Source organism: Eucalyptus grandis, chromosome 7, assembly GCF_016545825.1.
Source record: "Eucalyptus grandis isolate ANBG69807.140 chromosome 7, ASM1654582v1, whole genome shotgun sequence".
In the NCBI taxonomy this organism is placed as follows: Eukaryota; Viridiplantae; Streptophyta; class Magnoliopsida; order Myrtales; family Myrtaceae; genus Eucalyptus; species Eucalyptus grandis.
This window is the reverse complement of record NC_052618.1, coordinates 2,383,311-2,398,908: the sequence shown is the minus strand read 5'-3', so window position 1 is coordinate 2,398,908 and position 15,598 is coordinate 2,383,311. Positions and strand designations below refer to the sequence as shown.

Below are 15,598 nucleotides of genomic sequence, written 5' to 3'. Positions count from 1 at the left end.
ATTCCGCATTATATAGTTTTCTTGATGTACTGTTCCATATATCATTTAAGAGAATGAAAGAAGAATATTACTAACTTTTTATGCCATCGCATTCTAAAATTGTAGAAATTTTTCTCGAATAACGTTTTTTTATATTATATACCAAGCATATTAATAACCTTCTCACAGAAGCACACTCAAATAGAAATGAACACCGGACGCATCATCGGGTATATATAGTCAATAAAGTTGTTTTCAACCAACTAGTAAATAGCAAACTACTACGAAGACATCGAATTCTCACGAATCGACGCCATAGAAACAGACATGACTTCAACATAAAACAAAGACACAAAGCAAGAGACGGTCCATTCCTTCATTTATGACGACATAATCAAGAAAATATGTTTCCTTCCGATGCTGGTTCTGAAAGTCTAGGGTTTCAAGAGAATGGTGGTCTCGGCGATCATGGAGGTTACGACGTACGGGTCCATGTTCGATGCAGGCCTCCTGTCTTCAAAATAGCCTGCGCGTATGCAAAAGAGGAGATGTAAATAAGCAAAGAGCTCAGAGCAAAAGGGCGTATCGATCTTGTCTAAAATATCAAAAGGTTCGAGAGATCACGAAGACCGATCACCTTTGCCGTCCTTCTCGGTATCGCGGCCCACGCGAATGGATGCCCCTCGGTTCGCGACGCCCTGAGCATCATCCAAGCAGATTAAAGGAAGTACTCAGTTTACTTTCTGTTCATAGATATAGAAGCGACAGGGAAAAGGAAAGAATGCGGTTATTCCTTCGCCGATAGGCCCTAACGTACCCAGGAGAATGTGTTGATGTCCGCGGTCTCGTGACGGCCCGTCAGCCTCCTCTCGTTGCCCTCTCCGTAGGCGGCAATGTGGTGCTTGTGGCGCAGTCCCAGCTTCTCGATCGCCTTCTTGATCACGTTGAGGCCGCCGTGCTCCCTCATGGACTTGGTGCTGAACAGAAGAATCAGACACGGTGCTATAAGCAACCGAACACTCACTCTTCTTCTAGTTTCAATGTTATATGAGCGTCTTGAGGAACTAGAAAATCACCTGTAGTTAGTGTGAGCTCCAGCACCGTTCCAGTCACCCTGCGTACCATACCAAAGATTAGGGCAAGACAACGTGATTTTGGAAGACAGAAGGCAAAGCCAAGTCGATCGATTTTCGAACAGACCTTGATTGGTTTCGGGTCGAAAGTAAGGACCACCCCAGCAATTTCTGTGATCCTCTGTTGGATCGACCCAAGTAATAGACAACATCAGCAACGACTAGCAAACGATTATAATTGGGAAAAACATGCACGCAACACACAAATTAGAAGAGAAATATTTGATTAAGTAGTGTTCAATCTAACCTCAAGAATGTAGCGAGCGACCCATACTTGGTCTGCAGCAGAAATTCCAACCGCAGGGCCGACTTGGAACTCCCACTGTTCATGTGATACGAGCATGACCCAAATCAGAAATAAGTACGAAACTAAAAGCTGATCTAAGTGTGCAAGTACACGAATAATTAGTCAAGTTTGAGGACGTGTCGTTGAATCGAGAAACTGGAGGCATACCTGGCCCGGCATGACCTCGCCGTTGATCCCACTGATGTTGATCCCGGCATACAAGCAGGCCTTGTAGTGAGCATCCACAATGTCCCGGCCAAACGCCTTGTCTGCCCCTACTCCGCAGTAGTACGGTCCCTACAAAGGTCATGAACTCAATACGCTCACCTCGATGAATGGCTTATGTGCAAAGGCTTGGTCGAGTCAATTAAGACCCAGATCTCGCCAAAATTTTAGATCAGTTTAAGGCGTCGACGGTTACCTGAGGGCCGGGGAAACCGCCCACCGGCCACCCGATAGGCCACTGGACGTCCTTCTGAAGGAGAGTGTACTCCTGCTCGATGCCATACCTGGCCACAACACCCCCAAATTGTCAATCTCTAGCAAACATACTTTTGTGCTGAACGTTTTGCTCTATTCTTTTTCATCGTACCAATGTCTGACACATGCTTTATAAACGTAGGTATTTAAAGGTATCTAGATATATATAAACCAGTCACCAAAGTAGATAATTGAGCTATCTACCCTACAAAGGCACGGTTCTACCTACCCCAATTTCATTTTTCTTTCTCTTGATTTATTATAGGTCGAATACATTATTAATTTGAACGGGTCCAATGACAATGACAATGTACCAAGGAATAAAATAAAACTACCCTGTAACTTTCACAAGCCAAACCCGCACTTGCAACTTTATCCACTCATTCACGTCGTTTACATTTGTATTTTGTAATACGGAGCCATTCATGGAGTGTGACCTCGGCAATTATTAGGTCATCAAACGGAAGGTGGACCGAATAATGTAGATAAAATATGAGATAAAACAGCCTTAATCATGCTTTTCTAAATAAAAGAACTGAATTTACCAGGGCTCTTCCGCGACCACGTGTGGGTCACTAAAGACCTTGGCGGCATTGAACCTCTTGTTGGTCGGGATCGGCTCGCCGGCCGGCGTGTAGGCATCGCACATGACCTAGGATAATCGATTAATGACATTATTACCATCTAGTTATATCTGGAAATAAAATAATAAAATAATTATCCCTTCCTAAGAGGAGAAAAGAAATTTAATTACCAAGATATTGCTTCCTCTTCTGAAGGGATCCCTGAATACCGCCTGCGGGCTGTCCAAAAGGAAAAAAAGAAGAAAAAAAGACAAGTCATTTAAAAGATTCCCCGAGATGCGACGGAATCTCGAATCTCCTCGGAGTTTCCGAGGATTTCGGGGGATCAGAGTCGACGGTCAACTCCGCCAATTTCGCCGAAAATTCAAAGGAGAAGTATTTCTTCTTAGGACCCGCAGAGTTGGAACGAGATACGTACTACAGGATGACCTCGCTGTCGTGGCCGGGGGCCTGGTCCGTGCTGGAGCCGTCGTAGTTCCACTTCGGCAGCTTGGCCGGGTCGGTCACCGGCCCCCTCAGCGTCTGCAAAAAACACAAAAACGACGTTGGCCGACCGATGAGAAGGGATCGACCGTGGAGACGGAAAAAACAGAGGGACGTCGGGGCGAGTCGTCGACGAGGAGGAGGGGAAGAAGAAGACTTGCCCTGGCCTTGCTCCGCATGTCGATGCCCGAGCCGCCGATCCTGCACAGAGAAGAGACGACGACGCATCATCGCGCGGATGAATTTTACACAGAGGAGACAGAGAAAGGGTGGGGAATGATCGAGAGGGGACCGACCATATGTACTCGGCGATGATCTTGTCGGTGTAGTCAAAGAGGTCGAGGTTGAGGAGGTCGTTGAGAGCAGACATGGCGGATCCCGAGGGGGGGTTGGTACCGGTTGAGAAGGGCGTCGTTGACGGAGAAAACAGAGAGAGGGGGAGGGGGAGGAAGCGTTTGCCGTCCGTTTGGCTTGTTGGCCTGGGGATTCTTTTATTTATTGAGTTTAAATAGGAGGCGACCGGAGGAGATTTTGTCAGCTAGTCACCCCACAATTAAAAGGGGAGTATCTCGGGTATATACTATTGGAAGTTTTATGGCAGAGTTGGTGTAAGTTCCATGGAGAGAGCGGATAGTCTTGATTACTGGCCAAATAAATAGGATCCGATAGTATAAAACATGAAATTCAAAGTTTTGTCATTACCAGTGGAATTGATGAAATTAATTCAGGACTCAATTTTGTCTTAAATTTAATGGACCGAGTTAGGAGTAAGGAAATTACCAAAAAGTCATAACTCTATTGTAATTATGTCAACTCAATCGTGAACTTAATTTTTTAGTCAATTCAATCCTACACCGTTTGCAAGCGTGTCGATTTAGTTAATCGACCCCGTTTTGGTTGTCTACTATTAACGTGTTGCTAACTATCTAATGGGTGTTGACGTGGACATCGATCATTTTTAATTAATTTTTTCCTTTTCTACCCCCTTCTTCCTCCTTCCTCCTCTTGGTTATGAGGCTTGGCCTCAGCTAGCCATGGCACGACCTTGCCAATAGCCAATGGGGGCAAGCCTCACCATGGCTGGCTTAGGTCAAGCCTCATCATGGACGCTGTCAGCCCTCACCTCTAGCTGGCAGTGACTGGCCAAAATAGAAGATAGAATGAGGAAAATCAATAAAAAATTTAAAAAAATTATTTATGTCCAGCGCCTATCAGATAGTCAAAATTTCTCCATTAGAAATGGGTTGTTTAAACATTTCAAAAAAGGGCTCAAAATAATATGAAAGCCCAATTAAATGTGGTCTTAATAGATCTAAAGAAAAATCCATTCACAACCCGTTTAAGCTTAAAAGTTATTAATTCTTTTACCTTAAAAATTGTAAAAATTACTAGTTGAAGAAATATATATATATATATATATATATATATATATTTATAAGAAAATAAATGGGGAGCCGTGCAATCATATTGGAGAAATCATCAGGATTCGCGCAGTGGCCACCCTTCCATGGAAGAGAGAGGTGAGGGTTCAAATCCCCATTCTCGGGGATGGGGTGGGTATGCGTAAGTTTCGGGGAGTGGGTTTCGACTCCCACGCGCACTGAAGTAGAGACAAAGTCTAGAGTGAGTGTAGAGTAGGAATAGTATGGGGTGACAAAAAAAAAAAAAAATCATATTGGAGAGGAGGGAACTGCGCTACAGTGCCCCTCCATCATCGGCGATGTTGGCCAAGGTGGCCGACCACTAGGCGATGGGGGCAATCACCTTCGTCGTCCTTCTAATCAACCCCCTTCCTCGGCCACCACCTTATAATGACCTCATAAAGAGTCCCATTGAAATCAAGAAATATAGGCCTGCCTGGACTTGTTGTGGCCTCATTTTCCTCCGCCGCCGTAAGAAGGGTTCACACGAAGAGTCTATGAAGATCCGTTCAAACACTCCTCCAGCTAGTTGCTTGAGATTAAGCTCAATTGATGGAATGGATTGAGTTAGGCAAGTCCCACCTCGTGAATATGATACTTTTTCATACGTCAGTTGCATAATGTTTAACTCAAAGCCATAAATAAAGCCATCCACTGGACGTCTTTCTCAAGGATCTCGGGAAAGTGCCTTCACCATTTTCCTTTCTTTGAGTTTTCATTTTCACGGCTCTCGTGATCGTACCGCCGGCATCCACAGTATTAAATTAATGTCTCGAATTTGAACTCAAATAATGATTTATTAAATCAAATTTGTTGAGGAATATTTTTTCAAGTGAATTACAAATCGGATGAATAAGTTTTTTCTCTTATTGGACTTTGTTTTGAACGTACAAAATAAAGCAAAGAAAAATAGGGATGACCTACTGTTACAAGACAAAAAAGGGCATATATATATATATATATATATATATTTGTTTTTGATGGGTTTCTTCACCTTGCCTGCTGCAGCGTTCGAATCCCCTTTGAAGAAAGAAACAGACGATGGAGCCTAGAGTCTGACTCTGGGCACACATGTAAAAATAGAATACGTGTTCTTTCTTTTGCGTGGAGCCGTGAAAACCTAGCACCGCACGACGACGAAAAAAGAGAGGCAAAACCGCGATTCCAGGAGAAGAGTCACGCCGCACGAAGCCTTAAACAAAAACGCGAATCTGTATGTACACGGATTGCGGACCAAAGACGAATGCTAGAGTTTTTGATTTTGGCATACGTAAAATGATTTGTTTGAGCTTAAACATGTCACGATTTTGTGTCGTAAGTTTACATTCAAATAAGTTATTTATTTATAAATATTTTTTATTTTGGTTTAAATCAAATGCGGGAAACATTTCGACCGCGTGTGCGATTGTAAACTTTGTTATTTATTTTGCTCTTAGCTCTTTTTGTTGACGTCAATACCGATCTTAGATTGAACCGCGTAAATTTCTGTTGCGCTTATTATTTATCGTTTATTTACATGGTGATTTAACGTTGACGTAAATTCATAATCTATCGTTTTCACATATTATATTTCAACACACAAAGGCGGCGTTTCTCCACCAAATCACCGCCCCTGCAGCCTTGACAATAGACGAGCCAAATTTCAGCAAGATAACTTGCCAAGCCTCTGGATGTGGAGGCTTGGCCGGCCCATGGCCGTCAAATTCGTCAAGATCTCGACTAGCATTGAGGAGTGTCGAGCATGCTAAGAACTTGATCGAGGACGAGCATAGAGAGAAACCCAAGAAAGGTTGTGCCGATGATGCGCAGTGGTGCTGACTGCACAATGGGGTCGACGATAGCAGCCCGAATGGAAAAGAATGGCGACAGCGGTGGGATGGACATGGCAAATGAGTACCTTACCGAAAACAGCAAACCCACGTCCCTCGAATTCATAACCATTTTGAGCACGGCTGCTCTTGTGGATCCAAAGGCCCATTAGGCTCTATTTGTTAATAGTCTGTTTGATACCACTCCAGGGAACAAATAATCATGTTCTTTTATTTTCGGGAAAAAAATTATAAATTTGTTTGTTAAATTTGTTTGTTTTTAAGAACAAAATCAATTCTTTTATTCCCAATAATAGATTTAGACAGAATTAATAAGTAAAAAAGTTACTTCTCGTGCTTGAAAATAATTTCTATGATCACTTCCAACTTTTCTCTTATTCTCTTTCCTTTTCTTCTTATTCCTTTTGGCCGGTTATCGGCCTCGTCCATGGCTGGCGACCTCGTCGAGCGTCGCGCCCCCCAACATTGAGTCATAGTGAGGCTCATTGGCCCGAGCCTCACACAGCCATGACAACACTTTGATGAGCTCGCCGGGACCTCGTCCGACGATTGCTAGCCACGGTAATGGCCGACAACCAACTATAGAGAAGGAGGAAGAAGAAGAAAAAGAAAAGATAATAACAAAGTATTGAAAAATGAAAACAAATGAAAAAAGATTAAAATCCCGCTAAATGTATTTTATCATGAGAATACAAAATTTGGACAATTACAAAACGCGTTATTTTGCTCATAAATTGTTCTTGATAATATTATTAGAAAAAACCATATATGATAAAAAATTGTTTATAAGAATAGAATTGTTACAAAATGTGCCATAATGTTTCAATTTATTTGTTTTTTCCTTCTTTTGTTATTCGGAATAAAAAAATAATAGAAATCTATTTCATAACATCAACTAATTTTTCTATTCGTCATAATAGAAAAGTAGCCAAAAAAATATATTTATAATAGAAATAAAAAGTAAAAAAAATAAACTTTTTGTTTTGAAAATGACGTCTAAAGGTAAGTTTTTTTTTTTTTCTTTCCCCTTATTTCTCGTCAGCCCTCGCCCCCACCGTCCGTTGCCCCCAATAAGCCGTCACCACCGCTACCACCGCCCGCGAGCAAGAAGAAAAAAAGATGAAAAAGAAATCTACAAAAATTATTAAAAAGTTAAAAGAAACGTAAAAAAATTGTGAATCATATCAAACGCATTCCTATTCATTTTCTATTCCAATAATTGAAATTTTGTGTAGTTACTAAACGCAATCTTTTACTGAAAAATTGTTCAGTGAATAAAAAAAACACTATTTCTAAAAAGAAATTGTTTTCCAAAATAAAAATGTTACAAAACACACCCTTAAATCTCCTAGTGGCTTGCTTGAGCCAACAAGGCCCTAGGCACAAACTAGGCAAGCCTGGCAAAACAACCTAGCCACCTAGGGAGGCTTGCTTGAACTTTCAATGATCAAATACCTTTATTTCACAAAAAACTCAATTTTTTTAAAATTATTATTGAAAAAATAATGATTTGACGCTTAAGAAAATGAATAAATAAAATCTACTTTTATCACCTACAAAAATAATTAAGTATAAATTGTTATCAATACTGAAAATATTTTTAATTCACTAATTTTTCTAGGTGATATAACTAATCATTTTTGGAAATTGTATTTTGAATTCTAAATTTTCTATGAACCAAATGTATTATTACGTTACATGCATAGTCAGGCCCATTCCAGATCACGTCTAGTGCCAGCCATTTTGTGCGTGGTTTTTACTTGATTTACAAAAACAAGATAATTTGCACATGCGAGTGATTTTCCGAAAAGTCAAAATATTTGGAAAGACTTTATTATCTCTATTCTTTTATATCCTCTACCTAGGGAAATTTTTGTTTTTCATTCCCGCCAGTTTGTAATTACTTTCTCTTTGTTGAATTTTTCTTTATATTTATTATTTTTCGTCATTCCTGGTGTCTTATGCATGTAGTTTTTCTTACTCTTTACTTGTTATTGATTCTTTTCGTGCATTTTCACTTATTTATAGAAAATTCAAAAGTGTATAAAATTAATCTCTTCATGGTGGAGCGAACTTAATTCGACACTAGTTATTGCTGAATATACTAAATTGATTCACGACATCAGATTATTGCACAAGCCCCTTCGACGAGCCATGCTATTTTAATAAAATGAGCATAAAACCAATGGGGAAAAAGCAGGAATCTTAATTTGGCAGTATTAGTCACGGCGGGGGAGTAATACACTTGATTGTACTTACCACTAGGATGATTTTTCATCATCTATCCGCAGATCAGGAAGAAATGATGTTTCGAAGGTTACATAGACAATTAAAAAATTGCCTACTAAAGTCTCTCATACCTTTCTTTCACAAAATCTAAATCCGGTTTCCTAAACTAGATTGAATCTTCAATTTTTATTTGCTCGTTAATTTTATTTTTTTATCAATTTTCTCACATGACTCTTGGATTGTATTTAGTCATCTAGATTTCTAACCAGATTATGAATGGATATAATAGGATATAAAATCTAAAGATTTTGTTGTACCCTATTAATTGTTTGGCGATTACAGTAATAAAGTCGGATATATTCACATCATATTATGTATATTATTTAGTATAAATAACATTAAATGAAACAAAATTTTTACAAACAGATATGGTAAAAATCTCTCGTGATACTCTTGCATACTTTATTTTTATTTGCTTTTTCATTTTAATTTCCTCTCTTTTTAAATCAATCCCTTTCTCATCTATTTCTTCCCCTTCCATCATTGTCTAATAAAATTTGATCAAATAGTAAACTATATTAATATACCTAAAATATGTAATATATATAAATATAAATTAATTTTTATATATTAAATCGAATATATAAATAAGAATAAGGTTAAATTAAAGTAACTAAATTGTTATGTTTTGTTATTATATTAGAATTCAAAAATTATTTTGTTAATTTAAGAAGATCGTCATTCGAAAAATAATTTTTATGATGGATATCATAAATTCTATTTACCTTTATCCTACCTCCCTATGGGATAATTTTATCTGGTCATGTCATGTCTTAAGCAGGCACCACATATAGGACAAATTTTATTATATTTTGAATTTTATTCCAACTGTCAAATGCATCCTTAAGTTTGTAGGAGTGAATTTGGTCGGGTTAAACTCGGAGCTCCAATTTTGGGTTTTTTCAAATCCCGGGTAAAAAACTAATCCAATGAAGGATGGGCCCCAAGAATGGGCTTGGGCCACGAGAATCAATTTTCAGAGGCCCAAAAGGGACGGTGGAGATGAGATCGCCGGGCGGACCACACACCTGTCAATACGGCGCGCGCAAAGCTTCGACGACTTTACACCACTGGCGTCCATAAACCCTAAGCAGCTCTCTCTCGCGAGTCGAAAATCTATTTAACCGAGAAGCCACCAAGCCGAGATTCCCAAAAACCCTAGCACAAAAATATCTCCTCCTCCTCCTCCTCCACCTCCTCCACCGCGACTAGGGTTTTAGCCGACACCTCTCGCCGTCGGCCTCCGCCGCTCTTCCGGCCTCCGTCCCTCTCTCTCTCTCTCTATTCCTCTTCCTCCTCCGATGGGCAAGTCCAGCAAGAAATCAGCTGCCGCGGTATACTCTCTCTCTCTCTCTCGTTCTGTTGATTTAATACGAGTTCGTTTCGGCGTTCGTATCGGCTGAATCGTCGTTGTTTTGTCCGTCTCTTCGTAGGTTGCAGCTCCTGCTGCTGTTCCGGCGACGAAGTCCGGCAAGAAAGGTAAGCCGTGTGAAAATGGGTTAGGCAGGTTTATGCTCTACTGTTTTGTGCGATGGTTCGGTTTTTATTTTTCCTCGTTTTGAGCTTATTTCATTCCCGAAGATATGCATATTATACGTGAAGATCCTTTGATAATGTTACGGAACGATAGTCTCTGGTTGGAGTAGATACACGAATCGCTTTAAATACAAGAAGTTGAGTGGAAGGATTAGTTCGAGTGGGGATGAAAGAAAAGGTTTGAGCTGAGAATATTTTCTGGAGATATCCATTTTCCTGGAGAGACGGATAGGATATCCTGGCAAAGCGGCATCTTGACACCCCAGGAACGGGAAAATTTTAAAAAAATTGAAAAAATTTGATGCTCTGTTTTTTTGTTGTCCATGTTCAAGCTGGGCCCTCACGAGCTCTGTTTGGGTATGTACAGTTTGGTTTTATGTGCCTCATTGTGTAATACCTTTTGGTGTTTTTGCGTAGGTAAAAGAGAAGTGGAAGAAGCACCTGAGAAGCAGTTGAATGCAAAGAAGCAGAAGAGCAATGAAGGGATAGAGCAGGCTATTCAGAAGAAGAAAGCTGAAGCGAAAACGGTGGCAAAGAAGAAACAGGATAGTAGTAGCTCGGAATCAGAGTCTGAGTCCGAGGAAGAGGAGGTGGGTAATAATTTTTGTGCCGTGTAACAATTGTATTTTGTGATCTCTCCATGGAGATTCGAAGTATTTGTTTTCGTTTGCTTTAGGCTGTTCAGAAGAAGCAGAAAATTGAAATAAAGAAGCCGCTTAAAAACGAAGAAACAAGTAGTTCAGAGGATTCAGAGGATTCATGTTCAGATTCGGAGGAAGAAAACAATGTATCTCCTTCACTTACGTTCTTTGCACCATATCCGCTTTTTGTTTGCAAATACCTTTTAGTCACTCTGGCAGTGTAGTCTGTGTCAATGTTGGTTGGCTGATATTAATATTTGCACGTCAGTAACAGTCCTCCTTTTGGCTCTTAGGAACCTGCTCCGAAGAAAATAATGTCTAAAAATGGCACAGTTGCTAGCCTTGCCAAGAAGGATTCCAGTAGTTCTGATGATTCGGAGTCATCGGACGATGAATCCGATGAGGATGAAGTTAGTATACATAGTTATTTTATTTATGTTTATGGCAAATGTTGTCAATTCTTTCTTCATAATCTGTGAGATTTTGTTAATATTAACATGATTATTGGTTAATGAAGAAACCTGCTGTCAAGCCTGCACAGCAGAAGAAAGCTGCTTCAAAGGAATCATCAAGCGATGAATCAGACTCTGATAGCTCTTCAGATGAGGAAACTGTGAGGACAGCTAGTACTAATTGCTCTAATATTCAATTTAACTAAAGTAGAACAATTTTTCATGTGTTTTGGTTATGATTTTCAGGATAAACCTAAAGGAAAGGTCCAGGAAAAGCAGCCTAAGGTAGAGGCAAAGAATGGTTCAGTCAAGAAGGAAGAATCTACTGAGAGTTCCGATGAGGAAAGCAGCAGCGATTCAGATGAGGAAGATGTAAGCATGCTAGATGTTGAATTTTAACCAGCTATTTTCTTCTGGGTTGCATGCTGAGAATACAAAATTTTTGGTGCTTTGGAATCATATTATTTAATAAATTTGGGCCACCTTGCAGGAAGCTGCAAAAGCTACTTCTCAAAACAAAAGGCATCAGCCAATGCTTCTAAGCCGGCTCCCAAAAAGACGAGTCTAGCGATGAATCTGAAGAAAGTGATTCTGATTCTGATGAGGTATGTATGCTAATGATTCTATTCTTGAGAACAGACTGGTTTTCATTCTTCTCCCACTTTAACATTTAGCTTCTTGCACACAGGATGAAAGTGCTAAGAAACCAACTTCTGCAGTTCCTAAAAAGAAAGTAGAATCAAGTGATGATTCGGATAGTGAATCAGAGGAAGAGGTCTGTTCTATTTGTCTTCTATATTGTGTATTTGAGAGCATTTCTGTTCTCTGTCCTTTCTCAATTTTGCGCTTGATGCAGGAAGTTGTTAAAAAACCAGCTAAGAGTGTATCAAAAAAGGAATCGAGTGATAGCAGTTCTGAAGATGACTCAGACAGTAGTTCGGATGATGATGATGTGAGTCATCATCATCCGATGATTTGCAAATCTCCTTTGATATTAATTGTTGGTTCCCAAATTTTGGTTTGGGCAATGACCTTGAATGTCATTTTGCTAATGTAACGTCTCATATTTTATTGATTTTGTATATGCTGACTGATATTGCTTTTGTCACTGCAGTTGGTTTGTGCATGCATAAGTGTAGATGTTCAGCATTGCATTGCTCTACTGATTTGATTTTGTGATGGCTTGTATTGTACCTGCTGTATCCAATCAATCATTTGTGATCTATTTTTTTCTCATGTTCATTTTTTGGTACCTTTCTAATATCCTTTTGGACACACAAATTTACTTTTAATTCTTTCATTTGGCTGATAAGTGACTCCTGATAGAAATCTACCTAAAACAATTGTGTTCGTTTACCTGTGGTTACACTTATGGACTCTGCATTAGTTTGTTTTCTGTAGATGCTTGCAAATTTCTTTGTATTGTGCAACTTCTGCTTATTGTAGAGCAGTCTCGTGCAATTGGATGTCTTCTGTGAACCTGTTCGTTTTGTCCTTATTCCTCTTCTTTTTTCGTATTTTACAGGGCCCACCTAAGAAGAACGCTTTGGACGTTTCTGCTAAGAGGCCACGTGCGGCAGCTCAAACAAAGCAGACCCAGCAGGTTTATCTTCTTATTCTTTATGTTGAGTGATGTAAAATTAGTTGGGTTACAATTTCAGACCTAAAGCGTTGCTTTATCTTTTCCTCTCTTCTCTGTCTTTCATTTGTGCTTCTTGGTTGCTGGACTGGTTTAAAATTGTTACTTTTAATGGTGTTTTAATGAATTAATCATGTTCCATCCATGGTGGAAGGTAGTTGGCTATGACATAAAATTATCAATTACGGAAGTTCTGAGAGTTCTCTTATTATGATGCTAATAATGAGCTGGTCGGAATGGGTGTTGACTCTGTCAATGCTTTTTGAATTGACAAGAATAAGTAAAACAATCATATAACTGATTGTGTCTTGTCACCTAAAGAGTTGATTGATGTAACTGTGCTACCTCTGAGGCTGAGCGGTTGGTGCTTGGTGCTGCAGGCAAAGATGGATGTTGATGAAAGCGACAGTGAGGAGGATGATAGTTCAGAGGAGACTGATGAAGAGCCACAAAATAAAAAGGTTTGCACATAGCATTTTTCATTTCTTCCATGTGTGTGTCGCTTGGATGTTCCATTCGGTATCTCATAGGTAGGATCTCAATGCTATTTGTTCTTCCTTTTCTTGTCAGCCCAAGATTTCTGCAAACAAGTCGAAGGGAAAGTTAGTAAAAAGAAAGCAGCAGTGATGAAGAAACCTCTGACGAATCCGATGACAGCTCGGATGATGAGCCTAAGAAGACATCAAAGAAGGTAAATATATGGGACGTGCATGCTTACTGACCATTGATTCTTTGTGGGTCAGTGGGTTCGATGGAAAGCATATTTCAAATGGCCACTCTCACCACATTCTACTCGCCCTCCATAGTCGGTCAGTTTGCTGGATGAATGTATATAGGAAAGGAGGGTGTTGAGAACAGTAATATTTGGTCATTTGTCTACTCCTAAAATTTCATCACGGGATGCTTGGATTCTAAGACCATCCATAGGGGAATGATTACTTGTTTGTTTTAGTAGATATGTCAACCTTGTGCTGAGAGAGAGATACCTTATCAGCTTTTCCTGAAGAGAGAAAATTGTTTTGTGTGCTGGTGGGGTTAGTTATGATGCTTTTCCATCGTGAGAGTTAGATAGTCCTTTTGTTATTTTTTTTTTTTTTTTTGGGTAAGGGATAGTCCTTTTGTTATTTGTTGAATGTAGCATAATTTAAATTTTCTAATATATTTTTACAGGATGCTGATACAGAAATGGTAGATGCTTCTCCTGCCCCAAAAGCTCCAATGTCAGAGAAAAAGCTGTATGACTCCTTACGCTGCTTCTTGTCCTGTCCTTGGCTCCTGTTCATCGACCCCTATCATCAGCTTTTTGATATTCTAAACTCATGTTAATTCTCAATGCAGCCAAAACCCCTGTCACACCTCAAAGTACGGGCTCAAAGACTATTTTTGTTGGTAACCTGCCATACTCAGTTGAAAAAGCTGATGTGTAAGTGTCACTTCTTGGACTCTGGAGCTTTATTTTCATGTATTAAGAACTCACAGATTTCATTTTGCAGAGAGATTTCTTCCAAGCTGCTGGTGAAGTTCAGGATGTACGCCTTGCTTTTGATGCTGATGAGAGGTTCAAGGGGTTTTGTCACGTTGAATTTACCACAGCTGAAGCAGCACAAAAGGTTATCTGTCATTTGATAGACCTAATTACTTATAAAATCAGCCTGCTTGTGGCTTCGGAGGTAATATTAGTTGAATCTGGCGTTGCATCGTTACTTTATCATATACTATAGAGATGTTGAAGGTTCTCCTGTAGTCATTGTAGCTACTCATGGATGGAGAAATGAATGATGAATTTCATTGGTGTACCAGTGTGTCTGGGTTGTTTAGGTACTCTGGGTTCTATAGATTCAAATAATTGACTTCCATTGCAGGCTGTTGAATACAATGGAGAGTATCTTAATGATCGTCAGATGAGAATCAGTTTGGCACATGAAAGGGGAGCATATACTCCACAAAGCGGGTGAGTTTCTAATTTAGTTGTGAATAAAATATTCAGCAGCAGTAAACCGCTAGGTCTTATGATAATTTAATTTGCAGGAAAAGGCAATTTCTCGCAGAAGGGAGTGGGGGGTCAGGCACAAACCGTTTTTGTGAAGGGTCTTGACAAGTCCATTGGAGAGGACCAGGTACTAAAATTGTTCTCCCGTCTGATGAATTTTGCAACTGTTTGATTCTGGGTTCTAAAAATATTATCCCTTTTGAATGTCAGTTAAGAAGCAGCTTGTCAGAGCATTTTGGGACCTGTGGTGAGGTTTCAAGAATCTCAATTCCTAAGGATTATGATTCTGGTGAACCCAAAGGGTATGTTCTTTCTTTCTATCAGCAAAACAGAGCCTTAATTTATAAAGTTGCTTAATTCTTGTTTGATCAAAATCGAAAAACCCAATAGCTTGTGTTTAATGTGTGAATATTGATTTTTATGTAATTCTTGCAGGTTTTGCTACATTGACTTTACGGATAGCAACGGTTTCAACAAGGCTTTAGAGCTTAATGGGACTGAACTAGGTGGTTATCCACTTGCAGTGGATGAGGCAAGACCGAGAGATAATAGCGGTGGTGGTTTTGATGGCGGCAGAGGGGAGGTGGAAGGAGTGGTGGAAGGAGTGGTGGATGGAGTAGTGGTGGAAGAGGCGGTGGACAAGAGAAATAATTCTACACGTTCCCTACATAAATTTCTAAATCTTAACCGATGAATTGATTTCATTAATGCACTACTCCTCGAGCTATATAAGTTCTCATCTCAAGATCAACTGCATCATCAAACGATCAACAATCTCGGAAAATTTTCTCACCCTCCTATCCCCAAAGGACCATAATGGCAACGCCGAAGAACTTGTCCGCTCTTATGATCTTGT

At 39.7% G+C, this 15,598-nt stretch overlaps 3 protein-coding genes across 7 annotated transcripts; 2 read left to right on the top strand and 1 right to left on the bottom strand.

Moving 5' to 3' along the window:
* Nucleotides 1-181: 181 nt before the first annotated feature.
* Nucleotides 182-3,396, bottom strand: LOC104454001 (glutamine synthetase cytosolic isozyme). Of its 2 annotated transcripts, XM_039316481.1 has the most exons (13): nucleotides 3,242-3,395; nucleotides 3,107-3,146; nucleotides 2,881-2,984; nucleotides 2,633-2,681; nucleotides 2,424-2,530; nucleotides 1,820-1,907; nucleotides 1,567-1,695; nucleotides 1,360-1,434; nucleotides 1,180-1,233; nucleotides 1,056-1,093; nucleotides 797-956; nucleotides 617-677; nucleotides 182-505 (listed from the first exon to the last, which is right to left on the bottom strand). In XM_039316481.1, exons 1-13 carry the CDS (start codon nucleotides 3,313-3,315, stop codon nucleotides 414-416), a joined length of 1,071 nt encoding a protein of 356 aa, XP_039172415.1. In that variant the 5' UTR covers nucleotides 3,316-3,395; the 3' UTR covers nucleotides 182-413. The 2 variants fall into 2 exon arrangements, with proteins under 2 accessions (XP_039172415.1, XP_010066985.1); XM_010068683.3 differs by lacking the exon at nucleotides 1,180-1,233 and having other exon boundaries at nucleotides 3,242-3,396.
* Nucleotides 3,397-9,590: 6,194 nt separating this feature from the next.
* On the top strand, nucleotides 9,591-13,979 carry LOC120296416 (nucleolin 2-like). Of its 4 annotated transcripts, XM_039318373.1 has the most exons (14): nucleotides 9,592-9,818; nucleotides 9,918-9,963; nucleotides 10,438-10,610; nucleotides 10,697-10,807; nucleotides 10,955-11,071; nucleotides 11,179-11,274; nucleotides 11,360-11,485; nucleotides 11,604-11,718; nucleotides 11,802-11,888; nucleotides 11,970-12,065; nucleotides 12,639-12,716; nucleotides 13,133-13,213; nucleotides 13,323-13,443; nucleotides 13,923-13,979. In XM_039318373.1, exons 1-8 carry the CDS (start codon nucleotides 9,786-9,788, stop codon nucleotides 11,679-11,681), a joined length of 780 nt encoding a protein of 259 aa, XP_039174307.1. In that variant the 5' UTR covers nucleotides 9,592-9,785; the 3' UTR covers nucleotides 11,682-11,718; nucleotides 11,802-11,888; nucleotides 11,970-12,065; nucleotides 12,639-12,716; nucleotides 13,133-13,213; nucleotides 13,323-13,443; nucleotides 13,923-13,979. The 4 variants fall into 4 exon arrangements, with proteins under 4 accessions (XP_039174310.1, XP_039174307.1, XP_039174308.1 ...); XM_039318376.1 differs by lacking the exon at nucleotides 10,955-11,071 and having other exon boundaries at nucleotides 9,591-9,818; XM_039318374.1 differs by lacking the exon at nucleotides 11,970-12,065.
* On the top strand, nucleotides 11,684-14,707 carry LOC120295672 (nucleolin 2-like). The gene is made up of 10 exons (XM_039317010.1): nucleotides 11,684-11,698; nucleotides 11,802-11,888; nucleotides 11,970-12,065; nucleotides 12,228-12,230; nucleotides 12,639-12,716; nucleotides 13,133-13,213; nucleotides 13,923-13,987; nucleotides 14,091-14,137; nucleotides 14,232-14,422; nucleotides 14,615-14,707. The coding sequence occupies exons 1-10, from the start codon at nucleotides 11,684-11,686 to the stop codon at nucleotides 14,705-14,707; spliced, it is 756 nt and encodes a 251-aa protein (XP_039172944.1).
* Nucleotides 14,708-15,598: the final 891 nt, after the last annotated feature.

Bases quoted from the DNA above. Each gene is read 5' to 3' on its own strand.
- LOC120295672 (XM_039317010.1), top strand. The intron at 13,988-14,090 runs GTATGACTCCTT...TTCTCAATGCAG, and splicing joins CCAATGTCAGAGAAAAAGCT to CCAAAACCCCTGTCACACCT. The intron at 14,138-14,231 runs GTTGGTAACCTG...AAGAACTCACAG, and splicing joins CGGGCTCAAAGACTATTTTT to ATTTCATTTTGCAGAGAGAT.
- LOC104454001 (XM_039316481.1), bottom strand. From the start codon at position 3,315: ATGTCTGCTCTCAACGACCTCCTCAACCTCGACCTCTTTGACTACACC. The intron at 1,908-2,423 runs GTAAATTCAGTT...TGTTGTGGCCAG, and splicing joins GTGGTCGCGGAAGAGCCCTG to GTATGGCATCGAGCAGGAGT. The intron at 506-616 runs GTGATCGGTCTT...GCATACGCGCAG, and splicing joins TACCGAGAAGGACGGCAAAG to GCTATTTTGAAGACAGGAGG.
- LOC120296416 (XM_039318374.1), top strand. From the start codon at position 9,786: ATGGGCAAGTCCAGCAAGAAATCAGCTGCCGCG. The intron at 10,808-10,954 runs GTATCTCCTTCA...TTTGGCTCTTAG, and splicing joins ATTCGGAGGAAGAAAACAAT to GAACCTGCTCCGAAGAAAAT. The intron at 11,275-11,359 runs GTGAGGACAGCT...TATGATTTTCAG, and splicing joins GCTCTTCAGATGAGGAAACT to GATAAACCTAAAGGAAAGGT.